Source organism: Lactuca virosa, chromosome 1 (assembly GCF_052849685.1).
Source record: "Lactuca virosa cultivar CGN04683 chromosome 1, Lactuca_virosa_CGN04683_v6, whole genome shotgun sequence".
NCBI lineage: Eukaryota > Viridiplantae > Streptophyta > Magnoliopsida > Asterales > Asteraceae > Lactuca > Lactuca virosa.
Window position 1 is genome coordinate 90,887,050 of NC_136426.1, and position 24,084 is coordinate 90,911,133.

Genomic DNA, 24,084 nt, shown 5'->3' on the forward strand with positions numbered 1-24,084 from the left:
AAATACTAAGTAATTTACTGGGTTTTGAAAGTACAATTGTTATAACTAAAAGTATAGAGTATAATGTTATAGTTGGTAAACAAAATAAAGAAAATCTAGATATTCAAAGTAAGATGCTATTGTTGGTAAACATAACAAAACATTTCTTATAGAATATAAAATAGAAGATATAGTGTTTTAATGAAAAATATAATGTAATAAAAGGTTAATTTTCAACGTACAACGTATTGTTAGAACGTAGCTAAAAATAAAATAGTTTGTTAGAAAAATATGAGAAAATACAATGTCGTATTATGAAAAAATTAAAAATGTCTTAATGTGTTGGTTTTGAAATTACAGAGTTATAATTGAAATTGTACATTAAAGTATAATGCTATAGTTGGTAACCAAAATAAAACAAATTTACATTTTGAAAGTAAAAAAATCTCTAAAAGTAATATTAAAAAAAAGTATATATGATGTTTTAATATTTTAGATTGAGTTTAAAATGTTATGATGAAAAATATAATGTCATAAATTGTTTGATTTTCAAAGTACAAACCATTACTATAAATTAATTAAAATACGATGATTTATTGCATATAGATGAAAAAATACAGTTTGTGTTATGAAAAGATATACAGTGTCTTCTGAAAGTACAATGTTATAACTGAAAGTATAATTTAAAGTATATAGTTTGTAAGCAAAACAAAACAAATTAAAATTTTCAAAGTAAGAAAAAAATCTTACAGTAAACAAAAAATAGAGGTACCATGTCTTAATATATTAGATTTTGAGTTTAAAATGTTTTAATGAATTATACAATGTAATAAATGGATGGATTTTCAAAGTACAATGTACTAATAGAAATTAAATTACAATGTTTCATTAGAAAAATATGAAAAAAAAATACAAAGTTGTTATTATGAAAAGAAATACATCATAATATGTTAGGTTTACAAAGTACAATGTTAAAATTGAAAGTATAATTTTATAGTTAGCAACCAAAACAAAACAAATTCAGGTTTTCAAGGTAAAAAAATCCCTTAAAGAAAAAAAATAGAAGTAGGATTGCTTAATATGATAGATTTTAAGTTCTAAAATGTAATAATGTAAAATACAATTTCAAAGTACAATGTATTACTAGGAATTAACTAAAAGTACAATGATTTATTTGAAAATATGAAAAAACACAAAGTCATATTATGAAAAAAAAAATTGAAGTATGATATCTTATTATGTTAGATTTTGAGTTTAAAAATGTTATACTGAAAAATAGAAGCATGATGTCCGAATATGATAGATTTTAGAAGTACATCATGTTAATAGGTAAACATATGTTACTAGGTTGAAACTATATTTACATATTTGTTGCCCTTACAAAGAAAGACGTAATGGGATATAAAAAGAAACAACCTATAACTTCTCATTCATTGCTTCTAAATAAAATTCAAATTCAATCAAGATTACGTAAAACTTTTATTTTTAGTTATGGCATATTGTCTGTATACACTATCTATTTATATCCGCACAAAACATACATATAATTTTAAAATATATTATTTTGTTAAAAACTTCTTATACTGGTTTTTTCAGTTTTGGTCCAATGGCACAATGGTCAATTTCAAAAAAAAAAAAAAATAATAACACTTAGGCTGATAACTTAGACAACCAGGGACTAAAATCATTATAAAATAGTACCATACGAACCAAAATTGCAACCTGGCTTCTTTAGGAACCAAGGAAAAGATCAAATAATGTAACATCCGGATTCCCAGGTATATTATTTTATTATTTTATTTTGGAATTTGTTGAGGGACTCGGGGAGTTGGTGCTTAGACTCGCCGAGTAGGGTCGCGATTTCTCATCCGGATTAATGACCGGACTCGGCGAGTCCACGCTGTTTAATGAAACCCTAATTTTTCCGGGTTTGGGACCTATTTAAAGGCCCTTATGGCCGTCAACCCCCAGAGAGAAACCCTAAGTGATCTAGAGTGCTTGTGAGGAAGGAGAGGCCAATCTTGAACTTTTGTGGGTATTTTTGCAAGAAGGAAGTGTTCAAGGCAAGAGGAAGCTGAAGGAGGTGCGGTTTTGGTGGTTTTTGAGCTCATAGAGATTGTATTGAGGTATTATTCTCGGACCTTCTTCAGTTTTGGTGTTGATTTTTAGTGTTAGGGTTTTCTAACCCTTTTAGAGGATGATTAAGTGGAGTATTTGGCCCCTTCTCGAGTTTGTGTTCTGGATCTGGAGCCAAGGGGGTCCAGAGACCTTAACCCTTGGAGCTTTATGAGTCATTGTGGGAGTCATGAGCTTAGAATGTCATTTTTGGGGCTAAATCATCATTTTGGACCATTTAGATGTTATATGTGTGTCAAGGTCCGAACTTTACGTGATTATCATGCTTGGGGAGGCCAGATCTATGATTGTATGGAACAGATCTGACCTCAGAAGTTGTTTTGAGTTGGTGCATGGCATGAACTCGCCGAGTGCAAAGAACAGACTCGGCGAGTAGTATGAAGGTTGCCCGTTAATCACTCAGTGAGTGGACTTGTCGAGTTGGGGGAATGACTCGGTGAGTCAGGGAGGGTCAGGAGTCCGAGTTCAAGTTGGAACTCGCCGAGTTGTTCTTGAGACTCGGCGAGTTGAGTCGGGGTGGCCCCGCGATTCATGCCAGGTGGAACTAAGGGAAGTACTCGACGTGCCAAGAGAGGATCTAAGAGAGTCAGTTACAGGGAGCGTCTTGGTTCTCCAAGATCGACTTGAGGTCTGGATATCATCAGATGAGAGTACGAGATGAGGATATCCAGAAGACAGCGTTCAGGACTCGTTACGGGCATTACGAGTTCGTGGTGATGCCTTTCGGGCTCACCAATGCACCAGCGGCGTTCATGGATCTCATGAACAGGGTATGCAGACCGATGTTGGACCGTTCGGTGATCGTGTTAATCGATGATATACTGGTGTATTCGAGATCCAGAGAGCAGCATGAGGAGCACTTGAGAGAGTTACTTGGAGTTTTGAGATCGGAGAGGCTTTATGCCAAATTCTCCAAGTGTGATTTCTGGTTATGAGAGGTCCAGTTCCTAGGGCACCTCGTTAACCAGAATGGGATATTGGTCGACCCGGACAAGATTGAGGCGGTTATGAGTTGGGAGGTGCCGAGATCCCCCACCGAGATCAGGAGTTTCTTAGGGTTGGCTGGCTATTATCGGAGATTTATCAGGGATTTCTCCAAGATCGTCGTGCCACTCACTAGGTTGACCCGGAAGGGTGTTGCTTTTTCATGGGGCCCAGAGCAGCAGGCCTCCTTCGAGACACTTCGCCAGAGACTGTGGGAAGCCCCAGTGTTAGCCCTTCCGGAAGGGATGGAGGACTTTGTGGTGTACTGTGACGCATCGATATCGGGGCTGGGAGCGGTGCTGATACAGAGAGGGCATGTGATAACATACGCATCGAGGCAGCTGAAGCCTCACGAGACGAGGTATCCCACCCACGATCTGGAGCTGGGGGCAGTGGTGTTCGCCCTCAAGATCTGGCGTCATTATCTGTACGGGGTTCGGTGTACTATATACACGGATCACAAGAGTTTGAAGTACTTGATGGATCAGTCCAACCTGAATATGCGATAGAGGAGATGGTTGGACGTGGTAAAGGATTACGATTGTGAGATCCTGTACCACCCGGGCAAGGCTAACGTTGTAGCCGATGCCCTGAGTCGCAGGGCGGAGAGTGCCCCTATACGAGACGTATGTATGAGATTGACAGTGATGACTCCGGTGTTGGACACCATTCGAGGGGCCCAGGCTGAGGCCGCGAGACCGGAGAACCAGAAGAGAGAGCGAGTTGTCGGATATGTATCGGAGTTCGTTACTGATGGTCGAGGACTTATGACCTTTCAGGGTCGGATTTGGGTACCGTTTGTGGGCGGAACGCGTACCATCTTGATGGAGGAGACGCACCGATCGAGGTTCTCGATCCATCCCGGGACCACTAAGATGTATTTGGACTTGAAGAGAGAGTATTGGTGGCCCTGTATGAAAAGGGATGTTGCATGGTTCGTTGAGAGGTGTTTGACCTGCCGCAGGGTTAAGGCCGAGCACCAGAGACCGCATGGTAAGTTGCAGCCGTTGGAGGTTCCCGAGTGGAAGTGGGAACAGATTACCATGGACTTCATCACCAAATTGCCGAGGACTGCGAGGGGCGTCGATGCAATTTGGGTGATTGTGGATAGGTTGACGAAGAGCGTTCACTTTCTTGCTATCAGTGAGAGCTCTTCCGCTGAGAGGTTGGCAGAGTTGTACGTGAGAGAGTTAGTATCACGGCATGGTGTGCCGATCTCGATCGTCTCAGATCGAGATGTACGTTTCACTTCCAGATTCTGGAAGAAGTTTCACGAGGAGTTGGGCACGAGACTGCATTTTAGCACTGCATACCACCCCCAGACAGATGGGCAGAGTGAGCGGACGATTCAGACGCTCGAGGACATGCTCCGGGCATGTGTGTTGGATTTCGGAGGGAGTTGGGACACGTATTTGCCCTTGGCTGAGTTTTCCTATAACAACAGCCATCATTCGAGCATCGATATGCCACCCTTTGAGCTGTTGTATGGGAGGAAGTGTCGGACTCCCATTTTCTGGGGCGAGGTCGGGCAACGTGTGATGGGTAGTACGGAGATTGTGCTTCAGACGACCGAGCAGATTCAGCAGGTCAGACAGAGGTTACTGACAGCTCAGAGCCGTCAGAAGAGTTATGCGGATAGACGTCGGTCAGAGCTCGAGTTCCAGGTCGGCGATTTCGTACTCCTAGAAGGTATCTCCCTGGAAGGGAGTGATCCGATTCAGGAAGAGGGGTAAGTTGGGACCTCGGTATATTGGTCCTTTCAAGGTGTCTGCCAGGGTGGGCAGGGTAGCGTATCGTTTGGAGCTACCTACGGAGCTGAGCCAGATTCATGACACTTTTCACGTGTCTCAGTTGAGGAAGTGTATCGCTGATGAGTCAGCAGTGGTGCCCTTAGAGGATATTCAGGTGGATGCGAGCCTGAATTATGTGGAGAGACCAGTTGCGGTTGTGGATCGAAAGATCAAGGTTCTGAGGAACAAGGAAGTGCCCCTGGTGCAGGTCCGGTGGCAACACCGGAGAGGGTCAGAGTTGACCTGGGAGCCGGAGCGAGAGATGCGTGAGCATCATCCAGAGTTGTTTGCAGAGTGAGACTTCGAGGGCGAAGTCTGATTTTAGTGGGGGAGAATTGTAACATCCGGATTCCCAGGTATATTATTTTATTATTTTATTTTGGAATTTGTTGAGGGACTCGGCGAGTTGGTGCTTAGACTCGCCGAGTAGGGTCGCGATTTCTCATCCGGATTAATGACCGGACTCGGCGAGTCCATGAGTAGACTCGGCGAGTCCACGCTGTTTAATGAAACCCTAATTTTTCCGGGTTTGGGACCTATTTAAAGGCCCTTATGGCCGTCATTTGCGGCCATCAACCCCCAGAGAGAAACCCTAAGTGATCTAGAGTGCTTGTGAGGAAGGAGAAGCCAATCTTGAACTTTTGTGGGTATTTTTGCAAGAAGGAAGTGTTCAAGGCAAGAGGAAGCTGAAGGAGGTGCGGTTTTGGTGGTTTTTGAGCTCATAGAGATTGTATTGAGGTATTATTCTCAGACCTTCTTCAGTTTTGGTGTTGATTTTTAGTGTTAGTGTTTTCTAACCCTTTTAGAGGATGATTAAGTGGAGTATTTGGCCCCTTCTAGAGTTTGTGTTCTGGATCTGGAGCCAAGGGGGTCCAGAGACCTTAACCCTTGGAGCTTTATGAGTCATTGTGGGAGTCATGAGCTTAGAATGTCATTTTTGGGGCTAAATCATCATTTTGGACCATTTAGATGTTATATGTGTGTCAAGGTCCGAACTTTACGTGATTATCATGCTTGGGGAGGCCAGATCTATGATTGTATGGAACAGATCTGACCTCAGAAGTTGTTTTGAGTTGGTGCATGGCATGAACTCGCCGAGTGCAAAGAACAGACTCGGCGAGTAGTATGAAGGTTGCCCGTTAATCACTCAGTGAGTGGACTTGTCGAGTTGGGGGAATGAATCGGTGAGTCAGGGAGGGTCAGGAGTCCGAGTTCAAGTTGGAACTCGCCGAGTTGTTCTTGATACTCGGCGAGTTGAGTCGGGGTGGCCCCGCGATTCATGCCAGGTGGAACTCGTCGAGTCAAGGGAAGTACTCGACGTGCCAAGAGAGGATCTAAGAGAGTCAGTGGACACGTGTAGACTCGCCGAGTCGCCCTAGTGCACTCGACGAGTCGGGTCAAAGTTTGACCGATGACCTTGTTGACTTTTAGGGTTGAGTACAGTTGTATTTATGAGAGTATTACTTTATGTGATTAGGCGGAGGCTAGATCACACTTCTTCCGAGTCAGCTATTTACCGAGACATCGTGGTGAGTCTTCTCACTATACTTTACCTTGAGTAGGTAATTAGAGTTATGTGACAGAGTTGTTGTATGCTATTTATGTGATGTGTTGCACTGCATTATTTCTATGTGATTTATGCCGTGTATATGTCAGAGTATATCAGAGTTGGAACCGAAAGGTTCACAGAGCTAGGACCAGAGGGTCCACAGAGTTAGGGTCCAAGGGCCCGCAGAGTTATAGCTTCGAGTGGCTAGTATGTGTTATGTGTGGTATTTTGGGGAACTCACTAAGCTTTGTGCTTACAGTGTTTTGTGTTATGTGTTTCAGGTACTAGTGAAGATCGCGGGAAGGCGCCGACATGATCAGTACACACACACGCGGAGTTTTATATATGTTATGATCTTGGGATTTTGACTTATGTTTGGATGTACGAAACAATGAGTTTTATAATATTATGAAATAAGGTGTTTTCAAAATGTGAAAATTTGCTTGAAAATTTGGGGTGTTACAAGTTGGTATCAGAGCCTTGGTTTGAGGGATTCGGATTCATCTTCGGGCATATCTGAACTCAAACTGAGGATTTGAGAGAAATTTTGATTACTAAAAACTTTTTAAAAGAGTAAAAAGAGTTTTGAGATAAACAGAGCAGAGCCGTGTGTACGATCAGCCAGCGCCCGAACGGTGATTTCCCAAAATACCCTTGTAATTAGTGTTATGAGATATATTATGTTATAATATATGATGAGTTATGCTATGCATGCTAGAGTAGACTAGGCATTCTTAGGACTAGAGTGGCCTGATATGTGATGCCCTAGTCTAGGAGTTTTGCTGCTAGGGATACTTGAGAGTGTTTAGATAGCAACGAGGACTTTATGAGAGAGCCGCTAGTGAGTAGCATATGGTTAAGGAGAGTAGAGTACTTGAGATTTGGGATCCAAGGAGGAGGACTTAGAGTGAATGTTGATGCGGTGGGGACGGTAGTATAGGGCCCGTACTACTGAAGACACCGGAGCAGTGCGCACCCTAAGTAAGAATCCATTGGGTACTAAGGAGCAAGTAGGGTGGAGTTATCGAGTGCGAGTATACTCGAGCGAGTCCCTGATATTTATTATGTTGTATTTCAGAGACATCATGGTTGGGACACGCCACACACCAGAGAGCAGCGGTACTAGTGATGAGGAGATCCGTAGGATCATTCATGCGGGGGTGGCTGCGGCCATCAGGGCAGAGATACCAGAGATGTTCGGGTCTATCAAGACCACACTGATAGAGACATTTGACGAGAGATACACTGCTCTTTCTGAGGTTGCGGTTGCTGCGGCCACTGCAACTATAGCTGCGACTAGGCCGCAGGGTGGTGATGCGTTGCTGTTTCGTGAGTTCAGCAACACAAAACCACCGGAGTTTGATGGGACCCAGGACCCGATTGTAGCGATGAGGTGGATATCAGACATTGAGGGGTGTTTCTTTACTTGCTCATCTCCAGAGCATTTGAGAGTCCGGTTCGCGTTGAACCAGCTTCGCTTGGGAGCGAAGGACTGGTGGAATTTTTTTTGTCGGCGCACTATTCGCCTACTGAGCTTGCTGCAGTGACGTGGAAGAGGTTCACTGCTATGTTCCGAGAAGAGTACGTTCCCTAGGTGGAGAGGGAGCGTTTGGCCCATGAGTTTTTGACCCCCAAGCAGGGTACAAAGTCTGTTACAGTGATCACCAGGATGTTCCATGAGCGGGCGATGTTCTGCCCAGAGCACGTGTCCTCCGAGCAGGCACGTATGAGCCGATATCTGAGTGTTTTGAGGAGGGATATACGAGAGTTCGTGGCGAACTCGTCGTACCGGACATTTGCCGAGCTTCAGGCAAATGCTCGGAAGAGGGAGATAGAGCTGGAGACTCAGGCTAGGGAGGAGGCGGAGTCTCAGGGGAGGGATCGACGACCGGCACAGTCTCAGCCGGCAGCCAAGAGGGTCAAGCCCGCCGATTCGAGATCTGGGAGCCAGAAGGGTCGCATTTGTGGCAAGTGCGGCAAGGGTCATGATGGAGTGTGCAGAGCAGGGTCTTGCTACAAGTGTGGCAAGGAGGGGCATATGGCCAAGGATTGCCCCAAGGGGTTCGCAGTCTGTTTTCACTGCAACCAGACCGGACACCGGAAGGCAGAATGTCCGCAGTCACGTGGGTCAGCACAGGGAGCATCTCCGGGATCTGCCCCTGCTGCAGTGAGAGCTACCGATAGTCGGCCAGTAAAGGTCGAAGCGCCGAAGGCACGAGGGAGAGCCTTCCAGTTGATCGCGGAGGAGGTCCGCGCAGCACCCGATGTTGTGGCTGGTATGCATTCTTTCTTTGCATATGCTAATTTTGTGATATTGTGTTTATATTATGTTATGCGTAGGTACTTTTCTTGTGAGTTCTGTACCCGCTTTAGTGTTATTTGACTCGGGTGCGAGTCGATCATTCGTGTCGATGGCGTTCAGTCGGCACATCAGTGTTCAGCGAGAGGCGTTGAGTCGACCTCTACGAGTTTCTATAGCCGACGAGCGATCAGTGTATGCTATGGACGTGTTCCGGGGGTGTGTGCTCGAGATCTTCGGTGTCGAGTTTCCGATTGATCTGGTCCCGATTGCGATGGGGGACGTGTGTGTTATAGTGGGTATGGATTGGTTGAGCCGATTTGGGGCTGTGATAGACTGTGAGCGACAGTTGGTGACGATCCGAGACCCCAGTGGGGGAGTACTTACGGTGTACGGCGAGGGTACCCGTTCTGGGTCAGCATTTTGTTCGGCCGCCAGGGCGAGGCAGAGTCTACAGCAGGGTTGTAGTGGGTTTGTGGCTTATGTGGTTTATACGAGAGTAGATGCAGAGAGACCGAGTTCGGTCGATGAGGTCCCGATAGTGCGCGAGTTCCCGGATGTTTTCCCCGAGGAGTTGCCGGGTGTGCCTCCCGAGAGGCAGGTAGAGTTCCGTATTGATTTGGTTCCGGGGGCAGCGCCTATCGCCAAGGCGCCCTATCGCCTTGCGCCACCAGAGATGCAGGAGTTATCCTCGCAACTTCAGGAGCTGTTGGGGAAGGGGTTTATACGACCGAGTAGCTCGTCGTGGGGAGCGCCGATCCTTTTTGTCAGGAAAAAGGATGGTTCACACCGGATGTGCATTGATTACCGGGAGCTGAACAAACTGACGGTCAAGAACCGTTACCCCTTACCGAGGATCGACGATTTATTCGATCAGTTACAGGGAGCGTCTTGGTTCTCCAAGATCGACTTGAGGTCTGGATATCATCAGATGAGAGTGCGAGATGAGGATATCCAGAAGACAGCGTTCAGGACTCGTTACGGGCATTACGAGTTCGTGGTGATGCCTTTCGGGCTCACCAATGCACCAGCGGCGTTCATGGATCTCATGAACAGGGTATGCAGACCGATGTTGGACCGTTCGGTGATCGTGTTCATCGATGATATACTGGTGTATTCGAGATCCAGAGAGCAGCATGAGGAGCACTTGAGAGAGTTACTTGGAGTTTTGAGATCGGAGAGGCTTTATGCCAAATTCTCCAAGTGTGATTTCTGGTTACGAGAGGTCCAGTTCCTAGGGCACCTCGTTAACCAGAATGGGATATTGGTCGACCCGGCCAAGATTGAGGCGGTTATGAGTTGGGAGGTGCCGAGATCCCCCACCGAGATCAGGAGTTTCTTAGGGTTGGCTGGCTATTATCGGAGATTTATCAGGGATTTCTCCAAGATCGCCGTGCCACTCACTAGGTTGACCCGGAAGGGTGTTGCTTTTTCATGGGGCCCAGAGCAGCAGGCCTCCTTCGAGACACTTCGCCAGAGACTGTGCGAAGCCCCAGTGTTAGCCCTTCCGGAGGGGATGGAGGACTTTGTGGTGTAGTGTGACGCATCGATATCGGGGCTGGGAGCGGTGCTGATACAGAGAGGGCATGTGATAACATACGCATCGAGGCAGCTGAAGCCTCACGAGACGAGGTATCCCACCCACGATCTGGAGCTGGGGGCAGTGGTGTTCGCCCTCAAGATCTGGCGTCATTATCTGTACGGGGTTCGGTGTACTATATACACGGATCACAAGAGTTTGAAGTACTTGATGGATCAGCCCAACCTGAATATGCGACAGAGGAGATGGTTGGACGTGGTAAAGGATTACGATTGTGAGATCCTGTACCACCCGGGCAAGGCTAACGTTGTAGCCGATGCCCTGAGTCGCAGGGCGGAGAGTGCCCCTATACGAGACGTATGTATGAGATTGACAGTGATGACTCCGGTGTTGGACACCATTCGAGGGGCCCAGGCTGAGGCCGCGAGACCGGAGAACCAGAAGAGAGAGCGAGTTGTCGGATATGTATCGGAGTTCGTTACTGATGGTCGAGGACTTATGACCTTTCAGGGTCGGATTTGGGTACCGTTTGTGGGCGGAACGCGTACCATCTTGATGGAGGAGACGCACCGATCGAGGTTCTCGATCCATCCCGGGACCACTAAGATGTATTTGGACCTGAAGAGAGAGTATTGGTGGCCCTGTATGAAAAGGGATGTTGCATGGTTCGTTGAGAGGTGTTTGACCTGTCGCAGGGTTAAGGCCGAGCACCAAAGACCGCATGGTAAGTTGCAGCCGTTGGAGGTTCCCGAGTGGAAGTGGGAACAGATTACCATGGACTTCATCACCAAATTGCCGAGGACTGCAAGGGGCGTCGATGCAATTTGGGTGATTGTGGATAGGTTGACGAAGAGCGTTCACTTTCTTGCTATCAGTGAGAGCTCTTCCGCTGAGAGGTTGGCAGAGTTGTACGTGAGAGAGGTGGTATCACGGCATGGAGTGCCGATCTCGATCGTCTCAGATCGAGATGTACGTTTCACTTCCAGATTCTGGAAGAAGTTTCACGAGGAGTTGGGCACGAGACTGCATTTTAGCACTGCATACCACCCCCAGACAGATGGGCAGAGTGAGCGGACGATTCAGACGCTCGAGGACATGCTCCGGGCATGTGTGTTGGATTTCGGAGGGAGTTGGGACACGTATTTGCCCTTGGCTGAGTTTTCCTATAACAACAGCCATCATTCGAGCATCGGTATGCCACCCTTTGAGCTGTTGTATGGGAGGAAGTGTCGGACTCCCATTTGCTGGGGCGAGGTCGGGCAACGTGTGATGGGTAGTACGGAGATTGTGCTTCAGACGACCGAGCAGATTCAGCAGGTCAGGCAGAGGTTACTGACAGCTCAGAGCCGTCAGAAGAGTTATGCGGATAGACGTCGGTCAGAGCTCGAGTTCCAGGTCGGCGATTTCGTACTCCTGAAGGTATCTCCCTGGAAGGGAGTGATCCGATTCAGGAAGAGGGGTAAGTTGGGACCTCGGTATATTGGTCCTTTCAGGGTGACTGCCAGGGTGGGCAGGGTAGCGTATCGTTTGGAGCTACCTACGGAGCTGAGCCAGATTCATGAAACTTTTCACGTGTCTCAGTTGAGGAAGTGTATCGCTGATGAGTCAGCAGTGGTGCCCTTAGAGGATATTCAGGTGGATGCGAGCCTGAATTATGTGGAGAGATCAGTTGCGGTTGTGGATCGAAAGATCAAGGTTCTGAGGAACAAGGAAGTGCCCCTGGTGCAGGTCCGGTGGCAACACCGGAGAGGGTCAGAGTTGACCTGGGAGCCGGAGCGAGAGATGCGTGAGCATCATCCAGAGTTGTTTGCAGAGTGAGACTTCGAGGGCGAAGTCTGATTTTAGTGGGGGAGAATTGTAACATCCGGATTCCCAGGTATATTATTTTATTATTTTATTTTGGAATTTGTTGAGGGACTCGGCGAGTTGGTGCTTAGACTCGCCGAGTAGGGTCGCGATTTCTCATCCGGATTAATGACCGGACTCGGCGAGTCCATGAGTGGACTCGGCGAGTCCACGCTGTTTAATGAAACCCTAATTTTTCCGGGTTTGGGACCTATTTAAAGGCCCTTATGGCCGTCATTTGCGGCCATCAACCCCCAGAGAGAAACCCTAAGTGATCTAGAGTGCTTGTGAGGAAGGAGAGGCCAATCTTGAACTTTTGTGGGTATTTTTGCAAGAAGGAAGTGTTCAAGGCAAGAGGAAGCTGAAGGAGGTGCGGTTTTGGTGGTTTTTGAGCTCATAGAGATTGTGTTGAGGTATTATTCTCAGACCTTCTTCAGTTTTGGTGTTGATTTTTAGTGTTAGTGTTTTCTAACCCTTTTAGAGGATGATTAAGTGGAGTATTTGGCCCCTTCTCGAGTTTGTGTTCTGGATCTGGAGCCAAGGGGGTCCAGAGACCTTAACCCTTGGAGCTTTATGAGTCATTGTGGGAGTCATGAGCTTAGAATGTCATTTTTGGGGCTAAATCATCATTTTGGACCATTTAGATGTTATATGTGTGTCAAGGTCCGAACTTTACGTGATTATCATGCTTGGGGAGGCCAGATCTATGATTGTATGGAACAGATCTGACCTCAGAAGTTGTTTTGAGTTGGTGCATGGCATGAACTCGCCGAGTGCAAAGAACAGACTCGGCGAGTAGTATGAAGGTTGCCCGTTAATCACTCAGTGAGTGGACTTGTCGAGTTGGGGGAATGACTCGGTGGGTCAGGGAGGGTCAGGAGTCCGAGTTCAAGTTGGAACTCGCCGAGTTGTTCTTGAGACTCGGCGAGTTGAGTCGGGGTGGCCCCGCGATTCATGCCAGGTGGAACTAAGGGAAGTACTCGACGTGCCAAGAGAGGATCTAAGAGAGTCAGTGGACACGTGTAGACTCGCCGAGTCGCCCTAGTACACTCGACGAGTCGGGTCAAAGTTTGACCGATGACCTTGTTGACTTTTAGGGTTGAGTACAGTTGTATTTATGAGAGTATTACTTTATGTGATTAGGCGGAGGCTAGATCACACTTCTTCCGAGTCAGCTATTTACCGAGACATCGTGGTGAGTCTTCTCACTATACTTTACCTTGAGTAGGTAATTAGAGTTATGTGACAGAGTTGTTGTATGCTATTTATGTGATGTGTTGCACTGCATTATTTCTATGTGATTTATGCCGTGTATATGTCAGAGTATATCAGAGTTGGAACCGAAAGGTTCACAGAGCTAGGACCAGAGGGTCCACAGAGTTAGGGTCCAAGGGCCCGCAGAGTTATAGCTTCGAGTGGCTAGTATGTGTTATGTGTGGTATTTTGGGGAACTCACTAAGCTTTGTGCTTACAGTGTTTTGTGTTATGTGTTTCAGGTACTAGTGAAGATCGCGGGAAGGCGCCGGCATGATCAGTACACACACACGCGGAGTTTTATATATGTTATGATCTTGGGATTTTGACTTATGTTTGGATGTACGAAACAATGAGTTTTATAATATTATGAAATAAGGTGTTTTCAAAATGTGAAAATTTGCTTGAAAATTTGGGGTGTTACAAATAAACTCAGGGATCAAAAATGTAATTTACTACATTTATAATTACCTTGTCACAAACAATAACAGTCTGGTCTGGTTAGTCTCTGAAGCCAATTGTGTTAAAATCATAGGCTCTTTATATACCAAAGCTATTCAATATAGTTGTGGCAAAGTTTTGTAGTGCATAGAGTTTTAGGAGGTGATACAATAGAGTAGATAGCAATACATTGCATTCAGATTGTATATAATCTTGATAAATGTGACCTTATTGCATGTGCTAGATACATGTTATCTTGTTGCATACAACAGATGCAACAAGATCGCATTTATCTGGATTATAAACAATGTGAATACAACATTTTGCTATCTAATCTATTAGATCAACTCCTAAATGTTGTACCACACACTTCATAGAGTGTTTTTGTGATGTTTGCAAAATCATTTCTCTTGAGGGGCGTTTGTTTCAGATAGATGCACATTCTGTGTCACCAAAAAAAATAAAAATTAGATTCATTATAAATTAATAATAAACAAAAGTATTAATCGCTAATCTAAACCTTTATGGAATATCCTAGGGCTTTGCTATGTTTAGTAGAGTATTTGCTTTAATAATACCATAAATCTTTTCAAAAATGTTATTACTTAAGATCTCAAATCGTACTAGAGTAGAAATTTGTAAAACCAATAATACCAAATTTGGCCAATATTTTGCTATCCAAAACAAAACCACCAAAACCCCTAATCTAGCTTTTATTTGTATATACTACAGCTTGCTATTTTTCAAACTTTGTCATTATTGAAACATTGAAATCATTAGAAAACCCCAATCCTCAAAAAAGGTATTAGGGGTTGTTGAATCGAAACCCTAATGTGTTAACTAGCTGTATTTGTGGACACGAAAAACCCTACAGAACTCAGATAAAACAAAATAAACAATAGAAAAAACAATAAGAATGAAAGCTTACAGAGATGTTGATAATTTCATGGAGTGTTTGGGTCTTTCGATAACAGAATGACGGGAGAGTGAAACAAACAAAGTTTATGTGTATCTGATTCTGAAACGATGGTTTTGTATATCTCCGGCGAAGGACGTCGATGTTTGGGTACGGAGTTAGATTGGAGGGTGTGGGGTGTGGTTTCAGCTGATGTGGCACTGAAACACCGCCCCCTCCCTGCGGTTTTAAAGTGCGGTTTGAGGAGTATGGCAAGAATTGGGAGCGCTCCCTTTCTCTCTATCTTCCTCTATCTCTCTATCTCTCTCTTCTTTCTCTCTCTCTTCCTCTATCTCTCTCTTCTTTCTCTCTCTCTTCCTCTATCTCTCCACCGCTTGGGGTGTTGTAAAAAAGTGCGGTAAAAGGAGGGAGTGTGACATCATTCCCTCCAGCCTTAGGCTATGGGATTTGGGTTGTTGATATCGGGACGAGTGAAGAACGTGATATATATATATATATATATATATATATATATATATATATATATATATATATAACGCAAAGCATGAACACCGACTATCCCTTTCGATTTCAAGTTCCAAACGGTTATATATAATTTAAAGCAGATGAAAAGCTAAATAGGGTAATTCTGTAAATATCATTTTCATTATTAATTGCATATTTTTTAGTTTTTGTTTTTAGTTGTTTTTTTTTCTTTAGTCTATTTTATTTTTTATTGTTTTTTTAATATTATTTGATTTATTATTATTATTATTATTATTATTATTAAAAATATATTATAAATAAAAATAATGTAAATAATAATAATAATACAAAGTTTATTTTTTATTTATTACCGAATATGCATGTCTTCATTTTACTTTATTGTTAACAAGACAAACAAACATTTCACTCATTTTACTTCACAATGTGGCTACTATGCTCATTGTCCATTTGTTAATTTAACAATACAAAAAACAATTAAAGAGAAACAAATTTATCCCCTAAAAAGGTAAGCAGCTTTACGTTTTAGTTTAATTTATTTTCACACTTTGAATGATCCATCTCTCTCAACAACAACACACACAAAAAAAATATTGAAACCCAGAACTTGATCTTCAGTATGCAACTTACCATTGATAGAAATGATTTTTTTTAAAAGGAAAGAGTATCGAGAGATATTAGCAACCATATTTAGAGAGAGGTAAACATGCATATTATAAGGTTTTGGGTCACGATGTTCAACATAAGGTTACAGTGTTCTAAATATGGGACATTGGGAACGCATGTGTCAGAGGAAGGAAGAGGGTGGCGTCGATAACTATTGTGGGAGGCGGCGATCTTAAAAAAAGAAATATAAGGAAAGAAAACTATTTTGATACTTGGATCAAAGTAATAGTTTCTAAACAAAAACTTAATATTGATTATGTTGTACTTCATACAAGTATTTATCTACACATACTGCTTTGAACAATCTACCTAATTAGAGCTACGAAAAGCGCTTAAATGATGTTGAGGCTACGAAGGTAGTGGTTGAAAATTAGACCATCTTATTTAATCAGAGTTAAAAATGTGCTTACCAAACGTTATTAATGTTGATTAATAGGTCGTCTCTTAATGGAACAACTAACAGGGTTAGCAAACAATGTAACACCCATAAAAATCATACCAAATTTAAACTTTTTAAAACATTTCAAAACCAATAATTATTACAAAACTTGTTTTCAAAATAGTATAATGTCAGAATATCCCATAATCAAATCATAAAACATAAGGAGATCATCAGAAGTACCTGAAACAAAATCAACAACTGTAAGGCCGAAGCTTAGTGAGTTCCCCCAAAATACCAACGTCATACATATATAACCATATCATATAAGCAATAGCATGCATAATGAGTCATCAGCCTGACTGGACCGCCTCGCAGGCCATCAGTCTATCTGGACCGCTCTCCGAGCCATCAACACGTTTGGACCGCCTCGCAGGCCTTTAGCATGTCCGGACCGCTTGTCGGGCCTTCGATCTGACTAGTGTGCCTTCCCGGGTCTACAGTCTATCCGGTCCGCCCTGGGTATGTTGGCCTAAGCACAAAGCATGTCCGCCTTAACCCAACCCCCAATCAAACAAACATGTGAACATAAATATCATACGCTAGCTAGCATGTACAGATAGTCATACAGATCTAACAGATCATTAACATGACAACCATCCTATAACCAGGATATCGATCTAACCGATCACTAATATAACAACCATCCTATAACCAGGATACCGATCTAACAGATCACTAACATAGCATAATCATATAACCAGGATACCGATCTAACAGTTCACTTAACATAGCAACCATCCTATAACCAGGATACAAATCATAAAGCATATCATGCAATAAACCCGAATACAAATTCGAAAATGGCCGACATTGGTGTCTTAGACCCTGTTGATATAGTGAGGAGAACTCACCTCTCAAGTAGCTCGGAAATGGTAATATCAAACTCCTCCAATTACAGCTATAACTCCAACACCTACATCCACCAATGATTCACTTCCATGAATTCCCAAATTACCAAAATACCCCCTAGAAGTCAACTGGTCAATCCCTTAGTCCAAGTCAAAGTCAACGGTCAAGGTCAACAGTCCATGTTGACCCAGCTTGTCGAGTGCAATTCACTGACTTGTCGAGTCCTTCCAGAACTCGAGAAATCATGAAAACCCTAGTTGACTCGCCGAGTTTCCAGACAATTCGTCGAGTCGTCTCACTGACTCGCCGAGTCCATGCAGAAACTAACAACGGCCAATCTTCATCGGACTCGTCGAGTTGACCATGCAACTCGTTGAGTCCCTTCAGTCCATTTCTCATACAGATGCTTTTTCGTGAAACCAAAGCTCCAAACTGTAGATCTAGGCTCCTAAGGTGTGATTATCACGTAAAGTTGCTAACTTTACGTGCATGCAAAACTCCATGAAGCTAAAACACTCATAACTAGCCTTAGAGGAAGGTTTTGGACATGAAGGAGGGCCAAAGCTTCGTAAAGCTTGAGGCTTTATGTCCATAAGGGCCTAAAGGAGTCCAGATCTGAAACTATGCCTTGTGACAAGCTCAAATTCGAAAGTAACTCCATATTTGCACCAAAATGCCCATAATCTCACTTAAAAAGAAATCTAACAAATGGAAGACCAAGGTAAAGGCTTTTTACCTTACAATGCAAGCCAAGACAATGTAGATACTGGATCTACCCTCTTCTTCTCGTTCCAAGCTTCTAAAACTCCAAGCTTCTTCAATCAAAAGCACCAAAATCACACTTTAGCCTCTCAAACACTCAAGAACAAGGTTTAGACTGATTAGGGTTTCTTCTGGTCGTCAAAAGGTGGTAAGGGGGCTGGAGGAAATGACTAAAGGTCCTTTAAATAGGGTGTAAACCCTAAAAATTAGGGTTTCCATGCACAGCCTCTACTCGTCGAGTTGGGGTCCTCCAACTCGTCGAGTAGGAGTAAAAACCACACGGGATGACTAGGTTCGACACGACGAATTGGGGCCTCCAACTCGTCGAGTTCCTTCAATAAAATGAATAAAAACTTTTTAAAATATACCTGAGAGTCGGGGTGTTACAAACAACCCATTAGTCTATTACTATATATATATATATATATATATATATATATATATATATATATATATATATATATACACACACACACACACTCATTACTTTCTTTTAATTTATAGTTAATGAATTATTTACGTAGTTTTGTTTTTATACACATTTAATCACTTATGTGTTTTCTTGTACACGTACGACCATTGAACTACTTTGGATTATTCACAAAATATCATTATGACCGACTAATGTATGTTTTTAGGTCAACGATGTTTTGATTTTGTACACATTTAATTGCTTATGTTTTGTTTTTGTACAAATTTAGTCACTTGTGTTGTGTTTTTATACACATTTAGTCACTCATCATGTGTTTGATTTTTCTAGAAGTTCAAGAATTGAGTTAATGTGATCCTCTAGTAAAAAACAAGAGTTCATATTTTCATGTGTTCATTTGAAAAAAAAATCCAACTTACTAAGTCTATATATAGAAAAAGAATTGGTTATATTGAGAGGTAATGGATCCAGGGAGTTTAAAGAATATAACAAGGTTTATGATTATGAATTCTATAATGATTTGGTAGATCCTGATTATGACATAGATGATGTACAACCAGTTCTTGGAGGGTCATCTAAGTACCCTTATCCTCACAGGGGTAGAACAAGAAGACCACCAATCGAACCAAGTTTAAGATATGATTGATTTTTGGAATTAAGGTTTGTTTTATTGTTTAAATGATGTTTAGGAGTTGTTAATAGAGCTTTCGTTTTTGACAGATCCTAGAACATAGAGGAGACTTGCAATTATTAATAACTTAAACATTTACGTTCTAAGAGATGAAAGATTTAGGCACATAAAGTTGTCTGATTTTCTTGGTTTTAGATTGAAGTTAATTGGTCAATTCATTGTCTCTAAGTTTGAGGCTCTACCTGTTAGCATTTGTGTGCTCAAAGTAAATTCATTTGGCTTAGAATATTTAGGTATCAATTTCTATTGCTAATAATTTTTCATTAGTTTGATTGATAATTGATGAATTATGCCACTTATTTTTGTAGAAGTTTCCTCCACGAAGCAAGCTAGATTCCAAAGTCTATGGTAACCCAAACAAATCCATAAAACCCTACCATAATGAGCCAAAGTTCGATGGATTATAATAGAGGAGGTAAATTTTCTCCAATAAGCAACACAGAGCTTGCTGTTTTTGAAAAAAAATGGAACACTAAAAAACATAAGTGACTAAATGTGTACAAAAGACAAACATAATTAGCTAAACAGAAACAAAAACAAATCATAAGTTATTAAATGTGAACAAAAGCAAAACATTATTAGCCGGAAAACATACATTAGTCGGTCATAAGTATTTCGTGAACAATCCAAATAAGTTTAACGGTGTACAAAAAAAATTAGTGACTAAATGTGTACAAAAGAAAAACTATGTTACTCTTATCAATCATAATCCCTTTAATTTAATTGGACTAATGCATGCATTACGTGAATTGAGAAAAAGACATCATAACACAACTAAGAAATTTGGACTAAATGTGTGCTAAACACGGCCCACGGAGGTTGTATTGGAAATTTTATTGATACATGTCTCACTGATATTGTTGTTGCTTCCTATCTATGATCCGTTAACAAATATCATTCTTGATAATGCATCAAGTATAGGTAAGTTGAGACATTTGACCTTTGGGTTCCAAAAGAAAAGTCAAAATCTGCATTTTGATGTAACTAAGAAACTTTTTCAACATCAAATTTGCATTTGAAAAAACAATAATTTTATAGGAAATTTGGTAAGTAGGATAATTACTTTGCTTAAAACCCAATTAAATCACTTGATCAAGAACCCGTCTTTGACACTCCTTAGCTACGGAACTCCGGAATGTGATCTCCTTAGCTACGAAACGCCGGAATGTAATGTGATCGAGTTACACTTCTGGTGAAATACCTCAAGTCTTTATACATTAATGTTCAAGTGCATAGTAAACTTGTTAGTTGTTGACTAAATCTAATAGCAAAATGTATTATACTTTATTTAAATCTGGTAGGATACCACCACCATGACCAATGTATAGAATCTTTAGTGTTTTCTCATATAGAATATTTTCCAATTCGTAATGACATGAGGGGGAAGCTAGTCCACTAGATTCAATACTCTTAAGATCTGTAGTAGATACATAAGATTAAAGGTCATTTATCATCTGCAATAGATACATAAGATTAAAGGCCATTTATCCTTATCAAAGGTCAATTTAGTGAAAATAAAATAACCATTCAAGACAAAGGGTATCAATAAGGAAATGGGTTGCAGGAATTAAGGGTAGTTCTATAGAAAATTATATGGAACAACCAAACGAAGTGGATCCTACCTTAAGAATATACATTTTGGATCTTGTTAGTTATTGGCCAAATATTACTTTAACTGTCCTTTTGACTGGTATCATCATTAAAGTGAACGACGCCCTCTGTAATAAAGTGAACCTTGCAATTAAAATCACTTCAAAGATTAATTACCTTGTAGTTGAGGCTATGAAATTGAACTTGAGTAAGGTCCCGTTGGATAGTTTCTGTCTGGGAAAGTGTTGTCTGGTAAAGTGCTGTCTGAGAAATAAACCATGATGTTTGATTGTACATCTGATTGACTGTGCTGAATGATGAAAAAAAGTAATAATTCAATAAAAAATAAATTTTAAAAAAGTTATTTAAAAAAATTAATAATCCAATAAAGAAAGAAAGAGGTGGGGTTTGGTGTATAATTGTCTTTCCGGCCCATTCAACCAGAAAGATATGATTTTGGGGCTTTCTAGGAAAGACATATCTTACCGGGAAAGAGCCCTTCTTTTATGCAAATCAAACAGTCTTTCCGGTCCATTCAGCCAGAAAGATCTGTTTGAACCTGGAAAGATGCGTATCAAACAGGGCCTTATTTAAACCTAATCCCTTATTAGCGCTAAAATAATATATATATATATATATATATATATATATATATATATATATATATATATGAGCTCCATACATGAATACGTGAAAAAAGCCTCATTATTGTTACAAATTAAAAGAAAGAAATAAGACTATAATCACCTTGATCATCATCATCAAGGGATGCATCGTCATCATTAGGTTCTGCCGTTTTGGCTCTAGGATTGTCATTCTTGAGTGCTTCAATAAGTGAGAGAATTGCCTAATTGTAACAAAATTTAGACACTAAATCAGGTGACATTATGAATTTCTACCAAAATCAATTTTGTTTTGCATTATAAGAGAGAGAGAGAGAGAGAGAGAGAGAGAGAGAGAGAGATGTAAGTAAACCCTTTAAATGCAAAAAGATGTAAATATAACGTTTTTTTCTTTTTTAAACTACTTAGTAATTTGTATGTCTATTACTGGAAATTGCAAAATGTTATCCATAATGAAACTCCTAACAGATTCAGCAAGTTGTCCATCCAAAAAAGCAAATCAACTATGTCAACAAAATAGGCCTTGTAAACAGATGAACTTAAAAGAAATCAAAGTCAAACCAGTCAAAAGGGGATGCAGTACACTTGATGACGTTCTTTCATCCTCGAGAAGCTCTTGATATGCTGTGGGAATTGGCAATGCACCATAAGTTGTTGCAAGAGCTTGACCTATCATATATGATCTACAAAAGTAAGCACAATAAGTACAATAATTACCAAAAAAGAAAGGAAATATAATTGAGAATCTTGCATAAGAAAATTCCATCACATATCAAAAAACATTCCAAGATGAAAAACAGGTCTGTAGCATATAGAAAATAGAAGTATACATTATAACATGTCTTTCACCGATGATGATTCCATTGTATAAACCCATAAATGTACTATGAGTTCACAAATTACATTCAAGAAACGAAATAATCAAAGGATTTCAACATATTTAATGAAATTCTTGGAAATTAGAAGTAAAAGTTCCTTTTTCCCTAGAAAAGAAAGAACAACAACAAAACATAATACCTGATTAGATTTGTCCTAATTTGAAACAAACATGAAAAATTGGAAAATAAAAACAGAACGAGGTACTTACCAGATTCCTTTTTGTACATGACCTACAAAAAAATTATCATAAAATGAATCAGAACCTCAACTTTACAATTTTGAGTTCATAACTGGTAAGACATGAAAAAGAACCTGGTTAAGTTGTTGCCGAAAAAGAAATGGAGAAACATTGGAACTGAAAAGCTTGCATTCCTCTTTTTTTTCCTTTCCCTTCCATCACTATAATCTATTTCCTCGATTCTGGTGCTTCTTCCTTTGAATTTATTGTTGATGAAAGTGAGTGTTAGAGGGAACAATCATCAGTAGGTTTGAGTTCCTCCATTTGTTGTTCACCATATAAATCATTGTGTTTCAAGCTTATCAATAGCTGAACCTTGAGAACCTAATTTTTGCCGGCTAACAGCTCCATCACACTCCAAAGTTGGAAGAACGCCAGAAGGAAAGAGATCACATCACCCTTTGAATAAATTATGAAAAAATTAAAATTAAAATCTGATTACTGGAAAGGTATTGGAAAAGGACAAACGACCTCCGGTCAGATGATGCAATAATCCAAATAAGTTGAAGTAATTAAAGATGGTAGATGTTATCAAATGTCTCTAATAAAGCACCATCTGTTGGCAAAAAAAGTTACTTTGAACACTTCTTCACTCAAAAAATTTGCATCTCAGCCATCATGGCAACCACAACATCCCTTCCAGAAGTTTTCTACATAGTTTATCTTGACCTAAATAAAAAAATCAAACAAAATGAAATCAAGAACTGACAGAAATTAAATGAACCAGTTAAAGAGAAATAGAAGAAAGAAGCCCTAAATTAAAATAAAAAAGTTGAACGAAAAGGTTTGAGGAATCCCAGTATCATGAATCCCATATCATCATTCATAGTTTCTCCTATTCGATCGATCTCAGTTTCCCCAAATTCAAATGGAATCATTTACAAACTACAGTTTGTAATCCTTAAACCCTACATGCATAATCCAGTGAGTATTAAATCGATGTTTGGGAGAAGGTGTGAGGGTCTGAGAAAGAGAGAAGAAGGTTGAAGGAGGAAGAGTAGGGAGCTGCAAAAGTGAGAGAGAGGGAGAGAGGTATCTTGGGAGAAGCGTATTATTTAAATATGAAGAGTTTATTGGGAGACGGGGGATCGGTGACGGTGGAGAAGTGCTTTTCCAAAGAATCATCGCAAGAAAGCCACATGTTAACCTCCGTGGAAGACATGCAACCGTGAAGAGGCTTTCAAGCAGGCGATTGAACTTCACGGAAGAGCTTCCAAACTCTTTTGACGCGCCAAAACGGAGGTATGCGTGAAATGCACGAAGCCTCTTTAAGAAAAACTTTTATCTTATCTTATCTTATTTTATCTTATCTTATATACTTATAAATGAATCATTTTTTCTTTTATCACATTCATTTGAAATTTCCATGATGCATTTTTACTCAAACCATATTCATTTGAAACCTATTATTTGAATGAATACCACTCAAAAGTCTCTTAATAATGATTTACCATTCAAAAGTTTTTATAACTTATATAATATGTTTAATAAGCAATTAATGGATAGTCTACTATAAAAGGCCAATCTCTTTGGATAGACACACAAATACCAATCACATAGAAAATTCACAAAGAAAACAAGTCTAAAGGTTTTTGTATTAGTTTAAGGGTCTTGGACTATTTTTCAAGCCATGTTATTATGTTAACGTTTTTAATTTGTAAGTTTGTTATATACTAATTCTTTTTATTTTTTATTATT

The 24,084-nt window shown here is 41.0% G+C and overlaps 1 protein-coding gene across 21 annotated transcripts; it reads right to left on the reverse strand.

Annotated features, from left to right (window-relative positions):
- Positions 1–16,476: 16,476 nt before the first annotated feature.
- Positions 16,477–23,542, reverse strand: LOC145150700 (uncharacterized). 21 transcript variants are annotated; one of them, XR_013731528.1, is made up of 10 exons: positions 22,963–23,542; positions 22,461–22,785; positions 22,357–22,378; positions 21,853–21,938; positions 21,394–21,493; positions 21,133–21,205; positions 20,824–20,956; positions 17,910–17,988; positions 17,176–17,237; positions 16,477–16,814 (listed from the first exon to the last, which is right to left on the reverse strand). XR_013731528.1 is itself a non-coding variant. In XM_079075290.1 (9 exons), the coding sequence occupies exons 3-8, from the start codon at positions 22,373–22,375 to the stop codon at positions 17,911–17,913; spliced, it is 489 nt and encodes a 162-aa protein (XP_078931416.1). In that variant the 5' UTR covers positions 22,376–22,378; positions 22,461–22,785; positions 22,963–23,542; the 3' UTR covers positions 16,901–17,237; position 17,910. The 21 variants fall into 21 exon arrangements, 9 of the variants coding, with proteins under 9 accessions (XP_078931416.1, XP_078931417.1, XP_078931424.1 ...); XR_013731522.1 differs by having other exon boundaries at positions 16,478–16,793; XM_079075290.1 differs by lacking the exon at positions 16,477–16,814 and having other exon boundaries at positions 16,901–17,237.
- Between the last annotated feature and the right edge of the window lie 542 nt (positions 23,543–24,084).